General features: G+C 40.5%; 1 protein-coding gene across 1 annotated transcript in view; it reads left to right on the plus strand.

The window, feature by feature from the left end:
- The first annotated feature begins 235 nt into the window (after positions 1–235).
- The window catches only part of ZNF280D (zinc finger protein 280D), a 42058-nt gene continuing 28813 nt past the window's right edge, over positions 236–13480 (plus strand). The window contains exons 1-5 of the mRNA XM_017827450.1: positions 236–326; positions 5220–5380; positions 6006–6090; positions 9166–9231; positions 9340–9695. Coding sequence (XP_017682939.1) covers positions 5303–5380; positions 6006–6090; positions 9166–9231; positions 9340–9695 — 585 coding nt within the window. The 5' untranslated portion in view covers positions 236–326; positions 5220–5302. The remainder of the gene's footprint in view (positions 327–5219; positions 5381–6005; positions 6091–9165; positions 9232–9339; positions 9696–13480) is intronic.

Genomic DNA, 13480 nt, shown 5'->3' on the forward strand with positions numbered 1-13480 from the left:
AGCAGTCTTACGCCGCGGTGCTAGGCCGGCATATGGCGGTGCTGTGCAGGGTGTGAGGCCCGGCACATGGCGCCGGCCCCGCCCCCCCGCGGCCCCGCCCCGATCTCGGGCGCCGCGGTGTGTCCGACCCGCAGTTCCCGTCAGGCAGCGCGCGGGGCCGCGGCCGCCCCCGCCTCCCGCCCGCGCTCCCCCGGCGGCGGCGGCGCTGAGGTGGCGCCGCGCCCCGGTGAGGTGAGCGAGGCGCCTCCGCCGGCGCTGCCCCATCCCCCGCCGGCCCGGGCGGACGGGAGCGGCGGCCCCGCCGCGGCCCTTCCGATCGCAGCACGGTAAGGCCAGCCCGCCCCGTGCTCCCGGCCCGCCCCGCCGCGCTCCCCGGGCGGCGGGCGCGGCGCTCAGCGGCGGCGGGCGCGGGGGAATTGTCGCCGGCGAGACCGGCGCCATCTTAGGTCGGAGCGCGGCCTGGCGGCCCGGAGCGGGGACCCCGCGCCTTGAGGGCTCCCCCGGGCCGCCCGCGGGCCCCGCTGGCACCGGGGGGCTCTGCCCGCGGGGGCGGCCTGGGTAGGGCTCGCTCCGCCCGGCCCCGGCCGTGCAGGGCCCGCCGCGGCCCCGGGCACTGGCGGCGAGCATGAGGCTGCCGGCCCGGCCTCCTTCCCGCCCGCCGCGGCTCTGGCGTGCGGCCTCTCCCGAACCCGCAGCCCGAGGGCCCCGCGGTCACCCGGCGCGGGGGGCGGGACGCGGGGCGGGCGGGCGGGAGCGGCAGCTGCTCCAGCGCCCTCGGGACTCGGCTTCTCCCCCGGCCTGGCACCGCCGCGGCTTGGCGGTGTGAGCTGCTGGCGGGCTGGCACAGGCCGTATTGCCCTTCCCTAGGCGGAGCTTGTGCCTTCTCCTGGCAGGGAGGGCAGCGCTGGCTGTTGAGGTTTGGGTTTGAGGGAAGTTGTTTTACGCCGTGGCTTTTTACAACGTGCAGGTGCAGTTTCATCTTAGTCATTGTTCCTTCGCTGCTGAAACAAATGCAGCGCTCAGTAATAGCCCAGTTGTTTGCAGACCCGGCGGTGCTGTGGACTGCACACCCTTCGGTAACTAATGTGGTGCAAAGTCATGTGGCTTTGTGAGAAGTTGAGAAATATAACGTGGTGCCTACTGTGTGATCTACGTTGTAAATAAGACAACTTTCCTGGGCATTTGAAGTGTGGTTATTAAAGAGGAGGAAAACATTATTTGAGTAACTCATAGATAATGGCCATGTGAGGAATGGCTGAGGTCACCTGCTCTGTCCAACCTGACAAGGAAACTGAGGGGAGACCTCATCGAAGTCTAGAATATCTTCTTGAGAGAAAGAGGAGGGGCAGACACTGATCTTTTCTTTCTGGTGACCAGTGATAGGACCCAATGAATGGCCTGAAGTTGTGTCAGGGGAGGTTTAGGTTGGATATTAGAAAAAGGTGCTTCACCAAAAGAGTGCTTGGGCACTGAAAGAGGCTTCCCAGGGAAGTGGTCACAGCACCAAGTCTGCCAGAGTTCCAGAATAGTTTGGACAATGCTCTGAGGTACCTTTGGGCTGTCCTGTGCAGGGCTAAGAGTTGAACTTGATGATCCATGTGGGTCCCTTCCAACTCAGAACATTCTATGATTTTATAATACTGTTCTGGAAAGATGACCAGGCTAGTTTGAAATTTCCAGGTTAATGTAAATGTCCTCACTCTTTAAGCTCACTACCTGTCAGTGATATGATTTTGGTTGTTTTAAGCTAATCCAAACAAATATTGACTATTGGAAGGCTCAGTTAAGCTTAACAGTGGAACAGATGAATTGCATCTGAAGTAATACATGGGGCATTTGCCCCATGATTTTCTGTAGTACTGATTTCTGTCCATCTTCAAGGCACTCTTCTACAGTTGATGAAAGGTAATTGCCTTGATAAGGATGTCCTAATTAGTGCTTTTAATACAGTTGTTTCATCAGAAGTTTATTGCTGTTTTGTGTAATGATTTCAGATTTTCTCTCTGTCTTGTATCAAGTTGTTAGTTCATCACTTTTGTAAGAACTAAATAGTGTACCAGGGACTTGTGTTTTTGCAGGTTGTTGGTTATCCGTGCCTGCCTAATGAACTTCCATGGCTACCCTTAGTTTTTGATGGAAAGTTGCCTTTTAAAACAGTATCTTGGTGTAGTCTAGTGACGTTTTCTAAATGTTTTAAAGAACTTGTTCACAATTTTGACACTTTAGCCTACAGTAATGATTTAAACACTTTCTTTGAGTATATACATATAGCATTTCATTGGAGTTTTGGACCTCTCAGATCCGTGGACTACCCTTAAGGAAATGTGTGTACAAACACGTGTACATGTTTATGCATATTAAAAAATGAGGAAGATGAAGTCTATTGTCAGTAGGTTTATTTTTCTTATACTGGTGCCTGCACCTCCTCTGGGAAGTATTGGAGGAGAGTGGGGGAAGGATTCACTGTTGGTTTTGTCTTGGAGAGCGACTGCCAGCAGGACTCCTAGAATGCATTTTCTACATTAAATAAGCTAAAAATTTGGAAGCTACTTGTGCTCTAAAAATGGATGTAGATATTTGCTTTGGCAGTGGAGACCATTTGCAGGAGCTGTTCCTGCACACCTCCCCAATCAAATCCATTTCCCCTTACTGCAGTTTTAATTGTTCAGGCCACAGGTTTTTTGACCTCTCAGTTGTTAGATAGAACTGTTAGTGGGCCAGGTTATTTTTAACCTGCCCTAGTTCATGTCAGAGTCTCGTGCAAAGTTGTGCTAGCACAACTGAGGAAGCAGTGAAGGAGCAGGGTGGGAACTCATTAGGCTGGCCTTCTTCCCAGGAAAAAAAAGTCAGTGAAAGCTTGGCTTCAAATTATAACATTAAAATTTAAAAAAAAAATAGGTTAGAAGATGCAAAATTAATCTTGATATTTGTCTTTTAAAAGCTGCCCTGCATTTTGATTCACCTTTGAGAATACCTTAATGTGTACCTCCTGATTCATAAAATGAGATGTGAAGTGTCACCAGTTGCTGTCACTTTCTAAAAGTCCATGCCTATTTTATCAAATTACTCTTAACTATATTTAAGAAAAAATTCAGCTGCATTATAGTGTAGATGAGGTTATCACATGTCTCCTGCTAGAATTCTGCTAACATACAGATTGTTTGTGCCTATTTTGTGTTTTAATATAAAGCATTGTCTGAGCGCATGTTATAATTTATTACTTTTTTTCCCTGGAGGTCAAATAAAACTACATTTTAAAAATAAAAACACAGCTCATTTATGTTGTCAGTTCCATAAAAGAAGTCCCTGAAATAGTCCTTCCTTTTGTGTTGAAGTCTATTAAACTTCGTGTTATTAACAAAAGAGCTGTTCTAAAGAGTGTCTACAGAGAAGAAAAAATTAAAGAGTTAGGCTTGATTCTCTTTGCCAGACCTGGCACATGGCCTCTGTTGTCTCTTTTAAGTGGAAATTCGCTTCATAATCTTCCTCTTTTCCCAGTACAAGAGTCTGCTTTAGTGTCCTGTTCTCTTCTTTCCCAGCACCATGGCTAACTCCAAAAAGCTGATGGAGGAAGGAAAGGAGCACAGCTTTGCTGCTTTATTTTATTGCAAGCCTTAACGTGTCCCAACACCAGCAGCCCCATTCTCATACAGAGGATGATTCTGCTCCCTTGTGATGAGCTATTACAGACTAATTATTTCCACAGTCCATCACCAAATCTACCAGCTCATTACTCCTGTCCTGAATTGTCTTCTCTCAGATATTAGACAGTTTTCTCGCTGTGTCTGTGCTGAAGACTTACATTTTCAAACTGTTGATGGATAATGAGGGGTGTTCTTACTTTTGCAAAAGTATACTTTCAAGCAAGAAACTTGTCCAAATGTTTAGTATATATGTCGCTCTTGAAATATTTTTAGAAAGGAGAAAATAAGGGGAACTTGTACAGAAAAATGTGTTCAATAAACACCCTCTTCATCTTGCAAGGTAAATATTTTAAGAAATATCAGCTTATGATATGAATGTAATCTTGATTTTGTCACCTTATGTGAAATATTTGATAGTCTTTGCTGACATAATTGTGTACATTACTGCTGGTCTGATGCCCTGGCTGTTGGGTTCAGGGAGTTAAAGGGTCAGAGAACTATCATTGCATAATAGTAGGAAGTGAAGCTTTGTCAGGTAAATATTGCATCACCACAGGAGTGGGGGAAGTATTGTTAATGGTTTTGTTGGGAGTAGCCTGGTAGTAAGACTAGAAATATTCTTGTACTGATTATGGGCTTGTTAAAGGAACTGTTGCTTGGATATTCTTCACTTTTTGTCAGAGCAGTCTGATGATGAATTTAATGTGCTTTACTGCTCATTGATTAGAAGGAATTCTTGACAGAGTCGCTCTTGGGTTCCTCATGCAAAACTGTATTGTTTCCCTCTGATTTACAAAAGAATGAAGACATTGAATTTTGTGAAGCTCCATGTCTTAGGCGAAGCAAACACTGTTGTTATTGGATCCTGCTCCTGGTTGTTGCTGAGACAGCCCTGTGGTTGTATGAAATTAGAAATGATCTTATTAGAAATTAAATTATTGATACAGTGTATAAAGAAACAGCACAGTTTCTTATTTATTGTGTTGTTCAGAAATACTTTCAAGATTGTGTTAAAAGAATGTGAAAAGAAAGATGAAAACTTTATTGGCCATCACAGTTTATTTAAAAACCAAATAAACTCAGTTGCGATAAGAGATGTGAAGATAATTTGTTAAATTCCAAAAGCTACTTATTTTTCATTACTATTTTTGTACATGGCTTTTCTTAGTGCAAGAGGAAGTCTAATGACATCCATGCAATATTTTTATCAGGTTCTAATTGACAATGAGAACGCTGCAGTGTGTTCTGGGTATGGCTTGGGGGTTTTGCTGTTGTGGAGCTTTTTGTTTGTGGCTTGTTTTTGTTAATATTTTGTGGGCTTGGGGGAATTTTGTGTAAATTTTCTTTAATACAAAGATGAGAATTCAAGAAATTATCAAAACGGCGTCAACCTTTGAAGATCTCCTGTATCAGATCAGATTGAACCTGTACAGAACACGGAGAGGGAGGGAGACCATTGTGTGGGAATTATTGACAAGTGCAGTGTTCTTTACTCAACAGTGAAACACTTCATGAAAGTAGTGAATGTTTTGGTATGTGTGATTTTATTAATTTTTTTCTTTTTTTACTGCCTAGTTCCAAGATGGCAGAATTATTTATGGAATGTGAAGAAGAGGAGCTGGAACCATGGCAAAAGACAGTGACAGAAGTGGAGGAGGATGACGATGACATCGATGATGATGATGATGAGCCAATCTTTGTTGGGGAAATCACAAGGTCGAAGGCAGCTACTACATGTAAGATAACTTTTTCATCATTTAAAGCAGATATTTCAAGGTATTGAAAGTTAAACTTAGTTTGAAAAGATAGAATTTTTAACAGTAAGACTTAAGAAATTCTACGTCTTAAAGCTGTACATCTCTGTCATGCTGAAAATCATAATTCTTAAGAAATTCTATCCTAAAACCCAGGTTATGCCCAGTTCTGTTTACATCTAACCTTAGTTCTCTGGAGTCAAAACAAGGACATTTGGAGGTTTTAGCATTAACAACATAATCTCAAAGTCAGTCTATATAATGCTGAAACCATGCATGCAATTGCTCTCGGTATAGTTGGTATTTAGTTACGTAGTTGAAAGTGTCTCCCCGCTAAAAGAATGTGCATGAATTCGAGTTTTCTTGTTACAGTCACTTTTTTTTTCTCCACCCCACGTTTTGTATGTTGGTGGACACCATTCTGACAAAACCTGGGTAACTGTCTTAAGTCTCTATAATAAAAGCACAATCTGGAGAAGTGATTAATGTGAAAATGCTAGAAGCCTGTCTGGGAAGTAGAAAGTAGGAGATATTTATTAATCAGTTTACTCATCCCTTGTGAAATAGATGTTTTTTCATCAAGTTCTGTGGTTTTCTCCTAACGCAGGCAGTGCAGGGAGTGAGGTTAGGTGGTTATGCTGACAGCAGATGTGTCAGGATTCCACTGTTTGTCTATGCTTGGGCTTTGGCAGGTAAGTAGAGAAGAACTGCTTTTTTGTTAGTTTAATTAATTTTAGTAATGAACCTTTTTGATTTCTGCGTGCATCCATTTGGTAGTCAATTGTTAAGAGGTTTGACCTGATGTTTCTCTAGCAGTCAAATACACGAGACGTTGCCTGGTGAGGTTTGCTGCTCTCAGTTTGTGCCTCATCTCTCCTATGCTTGTATCCAAGATTTTCAGAGTTGTTTTCTGAAAGTGTATCGTTTGCAGTGGGGAATCTCAATACAAAATGTTAAACTAGGCTGTCAGTCACACTCTGCTGCATGGATTTTGGAACTGTTTGTAACTTTTCAGTCAGTTCACAATGCTTTCATCTTGCAACTTTTTTACTTTGTTGCTCACTGGGATAGTTTGTTGCTTCTTACACTGGATTGAAAAGGAGGAAAATTACTTTTTAAATATTAAAGAAATACTGAGGCTGATATTAAAGTTCTTTCACGTGAAAATAGTTTTCAAGGGTGAATATTTTAAAAATATTCTGCATATTCTTAAAAACTTGAAGAATATTTTAAAATTATTTTAATAAGTTTTCTGCAGTTACAAACTTCTAGAAAGACTGAAAAATACCTTTACTGTTTTCTGGAAGGTCCAGAGACCTCTGGATTGCTGTTTATATTTGGCAGTAGGTCATGGCATAGAACAATTATTAGGGCACTTGGGCATATGTTGGATCAACAAATATGCCAAGATTCATTGCGGTGTTTTAGTCTCAAGATTCTTTTGTAGTCAAAGGATAGAAGTAGTTCAGGTGAAAGCTATAATTTTGGTATGGTTCTGTGAACTTGAAGGACTTTGGTAAAAGGTAGAGACTTGAAATGTTTGCATCTTACTCTAGTGCTGTCCATGCACAGGTAAAATCACTTACGGTATAACTTTTTACTTTGTCTCTTTTCCTTCCCTCTCCTCAACTTTCCTCTTTGTAATCTTCTACTTCACTATCAAAAACAGCTCAGAAGGAATGACCTCAGTTCTTCTCTGGCTTGTAAGTAGGACCACCTGGCAGCAGTCAGGCTTCAGTTTGTTATCGGCGACAGGCAAGACACTGTGAACTCAACTTGGCTTATCACTGCTGAGAGTGTACCTGAGAAAGCTCCTGTCTGATCAGATGAAAAACTGATGACAAATGGAAACTCACGTGTAGTTCTTAATTTTTTTTGAAAGTATGCAGTGCATTGCATTTTCTTAACCTTTTCCTGACAGCGCAGTTAGCAGTTTTTCTACAGACTGGCGTGGATAATTTGAAGGAAATAGTTAAAAAGCCAACTTAGACCTGCTGGCACAGTGTCATGTAGAATCAAGTGCCCCTTCTGATGTACTGGAGCATTGTTTTGACTGAGATGAAAAGTAATTCACACTTTGTTCCCTTTATCATTTCCTGCAACTGCTCCTTTTTCCTACATTATGCCTCTTTCTTGCGTTCGTTTTCATGATGGTACAAACCTGTAATTTGTTACTACTTTACAATGTTACTGTGTGTGTCTCAGCTTTCTGCTGCTTCAGTGCTCTTTTACCTAAGCAGGACAAGTAACACTTTGATGGAAGAGGGAAAACGGCACATCAGGTCTATGATGAATCAGTTGAGTCATGTAAAAGTAGTCTATAATTTCAAATAACTGACTTCCTGAAATGTTCTTTTTAAAAGCAGTAAAATCTGCCTCTGTATTTTAGGATGTGAATTGTGTGCATATCATTGTCTGACTATACTATGTGAGACATAACTTTTAAGATACCTTTTTTTCTTGGAGGTAGATAATGCTTTAGTTTCATTTCACTCTGGAATTCAAATGTGAGGTATAGATTTATTAACAATCACAAAATGTGTGTGTTGAGCTAAATCCTGAACTAATTTAATCCTTGTTTGTAGTTACTGCTGTGTTGAAGTAAAAATAGTATTACTATTAGGGGATGAAATTTTGTTCTATCTTAAAAAATGCAAACCTGTTTGAATCTGTTGGTTGCAGCTGCTTTTTATTAGTATGATCTAAATGCAGGTGGCAGGTGATCTAAATTATCTAAATGCAGCTGTGATCTTCTGAGCTCCACTGCTATTAGGTTTACCTGTCAACTGGAGAAGTGTGTAATAATGAGCTGTTGCTCGTGGAAACAGCCTTAAGGTTGTTAAACACAATGTGTAGATAGTCTTAAGATCTATTGTTTGAAAACATGGTGTAATTTGACCCTGGTTTGAGAAGTAACTTCAAACCTTGGTGGTTAGATACTGGAGAATCAATCTAATTTCATATGCGTATTTTCACAGGTCAGAGCACAAAACTTGTCAGCAACACTAATGGAGAATCTGGGAGTTGAAAAATATTTTGATTTGGTGAATATTTTTGTCACTTTCTGGGGTGATTGGAAACCCCAGACTAAGACATAAAAAGTCAAGGAATATCGGTGGGATTAGTTAGGGTGTAAACATCAAAATTGAAAAATTCCCGGTGTTTCTGACGAGCCAGAGCTCTGGACACAGATTACCATGCAGGATATGTAAGGAAATTAGTTCTCTTGTAATGCAATTCCAGCATGACTCCTTTGATTGCTGATCCTTGATTTTCCTTTCACATTATAAAATGGATATGGTGAAGTCTAAAACCGAGTTTGTCAGTGCTGTATTTTCCTGTTAATACAGAAGCAGGTTGTGTCATTACTGGTTTAGAGAAAATACTTCCTTTAGTGTAGCAGTTTCTGGTATTTGGGAACTTATGATGTATATGAGAAAGAGAAGTAAATAAATGCACTATAATTAGCAAAGTTAAATGTTAATGAATTTGTTTGTTTGTTTGCACTCTTATTTGTGTGTTGTCTGCAAGAAAAAAAACCCTGAGATTCTTATGTGAACTAGCTTAACTGAAGAAGAGTGGAAGAACATACCTGAACTTGTACATATTATAGTTTGTTTTGCCAGGTATTTGTTTTAGGAACAGTATTCTAATTTATAAGTCAAATCTTGGTTGGCTTAATTAGTGGATATGAATGCTACTTTTAATTTGAAGAGCAATGAAGCTATTAATGTATTTGCAGTTAAGATAAATGTAACTTTTGACAGATATATTGAACAGAGTCAAGCTCAGCTCATCACGAAGGGGGGTACAGGATGGTGCACCCAGTAGAGGTACTTTATTGTCCTAATATGGCAATTAAAAGCAAAAAAGTCCACAACACTTAGGAAACATTTGACTGCAAAATTGCATAAAGATAACTTTGGAATCCTTTGCAACAGGTCCAATTACTACGTTCAAGACCGAGAGTCACCATTACGCGCCCGCTGCCTCCAGCCCCGGTGCCGTGCCCGTTCCATCCGTGTTCCAGGCTGCACCCAGGCCTTTGAGCAGCTCGGGAGCAGTGCAGCCACTGTCTGTACAAGTGAATGTTTCAGGAACTTCACAAACGCTGCAGAGACCAGTCGCTGGGTGTTTATCAACACAGCAGCTGCCTGGGTCAAGTTCTGGAATAACACAGCCTGTAACCATTCCAGTGACAACACAGCCAGCATCAAGGAATATCACAGTTCCTGCAGTGGCTCAACCTGTGTCCAGGCCAGAGACTGGAACAGCACAGTCTGTGATGCTCAATCAGGTAAATCTTCATTCACTTAACGGGTACCATTACTTTTGAATAAATTAATGAAGAACATACTGACTCAGTCTAGTGATTTGGAGACCTGGACTAGGTTATAGACTGGCATTATGTAAAGCCATAAAGATTCTAGGACCATAACCTTGCACTAGTAAATTAAAATATGTATTTGAAAATACCAATTTGCCAGACTCAAAGATAATAGCTTAAGTCACAGTAAAATGACATTAAATGAAAATGACATTAGAGAAATTAGTACTGTTTAGGTTCTTTATGTTGTTTGGAAAAGTGATGGAAATTCATTCTATAAATTCTGCAGATTTCTTCACTCAGAGATGGATCCTCTGTATTGATAAATGAATTTAATTTTTAAATAGCTTGCATTTGGTGTGTAAAGTAACTTAGTGGGTTTTCTACCTGGTTTTACAGTGCCTTGCTTGGCCTTTTTGCTTCTTAAGAGAATGCTGCAGTGGTGGCTCCTTGGGGGCTTTTGCATTTTGATTCGTGTGACAGTTGTAAACACTAGTATGGTGAGGAGGGTTTAAGCAACCAAAAGCTGCAGGACCAGCAGGTGAAACAATTTGGCAACATATTTGTATTGCTTGAAAAGCCCCAGGGGATTACTTTCCTAGATCATGTGTCATTGATCTTCCTGGATTGCCACAGAACCTTAGAAAGTTGACCTGAGGTAGTCGAGTTAGATGCTGTTTTCATTGCCTTATCTGTTGGACATACGTGAGAGAGAAAGAATGAGGATTAAAATTCCCTATCTGTATGAGGTGAACTATGATGTGATACCTTTATTGGAAAGAATTGACACTGAAACTGTTCAGACAATGTGCCTGTAATATTAGCTTCTACTGTCAGGTTAAGATGAAGCCTGACAGTGGCACCTCCACTGGCCATGCAAATACACATACCTGTGGTTGTCTCAGCTGCCTGTCTTTTGGTGTAAATAAAAATCATGCAGCCTAATAGATTCTGCATTTGCTGAACAGGGCAGTCAGTCTGAATGAACATGGTTAATTAGACCATTAAAAGATGAGAATTGGCTGTTCTTCTTAAGACCTGTGGCTAAATCATCACTGATGGGTGGCTGTATTTTAAGAAGAACAAAATAAAAGCAATGCAATGTAATCATTGCCTGTCAACTGGTTAACTGGATCTCTGGCAACTTCATTAGGAAAGAACTCATGCTTTGCAGTTTAGAGTCTTCAGCAGTTTATTGATAGCTTGCAGAGAGAAATGGTGGATGTGGGGAAGCAGCTTAGCTAAATCAGTCTGTCACTGTATATAAGAAGGCCTAAAAAATGGCATAATCCAAAGTCCAGATATCAGTAAGATATCCAAGTTGCTTTTTCAGTCTTCTAAATCTATCTGTATAAATCAGGACAGATTCATACAGAAAGGTCTGCTACTTCACATGATGTACATGTCTTTCATACATACATGATATATGTGTCTTTCAAGTCTGTGAACTTTATAAAAGTTTACTTATGGCATAGTGAGCTTTATTAAATCCTTCAAAGGATGTCTTGCAGAATCTTTACTGCCAAGGAAAGACCCCTCCTCTATTTCCTTCACACATACATGCTCATGTTTTTGTTGTAACAGATAAAGCTGCTCGGGGCCTCTACATTGATTTTATGAGAAAATCTTACAGCAAACACACCTAGGAAAGCTGAACTTCTCCATGCAGTGTGTGTAAGCTGGATGTAATTCATCAGGACAGGGATTTCCTTTAAAGAAACTCTGCACACAGCTCTTCTTTTCGTGACAGTTCTTTTTCCTTCGTTGAATTTACTTGTGTCACAGATGAGGCTTTAGTTAAGTTTTTGTAGTGTTACTTTGTCAAAACCTGCGGGTGGTTGTTCTTTTTGAAGAAGTTGCAGCCTGAAATATGGCATGGAAAAGGTTCTCTAACCATGTTCTGTCTATTCCAGCTTAGCCTGGCATGCTTCAGAAAGGAATGCATCCTTTTCTGGGATATCCAGTGCATACAGATTCTGTTTTAAAACAGAATCTTAAAACTTCCACTGTTGGAATTACCATGTTTTACAGTTTCTTTGCAGTGTTGACATTTTAATCTTGGTTTTCATGAGCTTGTTGGTTTTTTTTTTTAAGTTATCCTAAATGTAACATCCTGTTCTTTGGCTAAATTCTTTAGTACCTTTAGGATGAGTTTTCTGTTTGGTTTCTTTCCTTGCTTAAGACACGCTGGAATTGAATCTTCCATCTTTTCAGCTTAACTTTTCTAGATTCAGAACTGTATTTCCAGTTTCAGCTTTAGAATAATTTTTCTTGGTTTTTTGTTGTTCTTGCCACTTGATTATATTACCCTTTTTATGGAGAAAGAGGCTTGTTTGCTGTGCCTTTTTCTTAGGGAGGTACTATAGTTTAGCTTCTTGGGCAAAGTTCTATGATTTTTAATTACTCCTGTCACGTTATGTCATTTGCTGTTCTTGGAGTCATATATGTACAACCTGTATTTTGGTTCATGTCCTTGGTTTGAATTGTCTTCATTCAAGAGCTCCTTAGGTTTTTTTGGATTCCTCACCTCCTCCCTATCTAGTATTTAGTTCACTTGGGGCTGCTTTTTTATAATGATGATCTTCTGTCTTGGCTTTCTGTGATATTTTAGTTCATGCATGTTCTGTTTCTTCCCAGCTTGATCCTTCCTAAGTGACAAAGGCTTCAAATAAGTTTTTCTGGGAAGTGTTTGACATTTGAATCTTCAACTTCCAGATGTTGAAACTTACCCTTGAAATTAAAATATCATGTTATGAAGATGACTGTGAAGTGTGACTAGACACTGTGACAGGACTCCTTTTTAGCTGAACATCCTTCAGACTGCCTTCTCATTCTAATAAAGATCAAGTGCCAATATTGTGCCATTTATACCTTAATGTTAAAATTAAACCTAACTCTGTTATGTTTTTCTTAACTGCTTATTGCTATTCCTGAAAATATTTCATGTTTCAGTTTGTGCTAGGGTGAATGGCCTATTAAGATATAAGCAGTATTGATGAGTCTTGGAAAATGTTTCTCCTACCTCACTCTCTAACTTAGAATATTTGTAAAGAGAACTAAATATCACGTTTGTTTTCCCTCCAAATGTTACCCCCTGAGTGAAGCTGTTCAGCTTTAACAGTCTTCAGTGTTAGAGCCAAGAAATGTGGACTATTGAATTGTGTAGGTTATGTCTAGTACTAAAGGGGAAACCTTTTAAACTGAAGGCTAAAAGAGTACTTGTACTTGGAGATGTGCAAAACTTAATTTAGCAAGGTGCTGGGAAACATGAACCAACCTTTAGGTTAGCTGAGCTTTGAAAAGAGGGTTTGATTATTATTGTTTTCAGAAATCCTTACAAAATATACTTTACATAAAAGAAAACAAAAAACTTAGTGACATTGGGAATTAGTGCTCTTCCCAGTTAACATGCTGGAGATACCTCTTACTTTTGTTAAAACTTGACCACTTAGAATTTGAATTTAATATCATCTTGCTTTGAGAAACTTCTGCAAATTTGTGCTACTTCTGAGTTCAGGTTTTTGATCTTTTGAAATGCAGCTAGCTGTTATGCAAGAGGAACAGGCAAATACCTGAGTTTAGGTTGAAGGAAGAAAGTAATAGTTTTTTTGAAAACCAATTCAAGTATAATTTGAAACATCATCAGACTTTTTGAACACAAGCACTTACAATTAGCAATTCCAACAGATTAGTAATACTTCAGAAAAGGGACTTGGCCAGGTCATGGGATTTTTTTTTTTACTGTTCTGATACAC

This window comes from Lepidothrix coronata, unplaced genomic scaffold (genome assembly GCF_001604755.1).
Source record: "Lepidothrix coronata isolate B3197 unplaced genomic scaffold, Lepidothrix_coronata-1.0 Scaffold140, whole genome shotgun sequence".
NCBI classification, from domain to species: domain Eukaryota; kingdom Metazoa; phylum Chordata; class Aves; order Passeriformes; family Pipridae; genus Lepidothrix; species Lepidothrix coronata.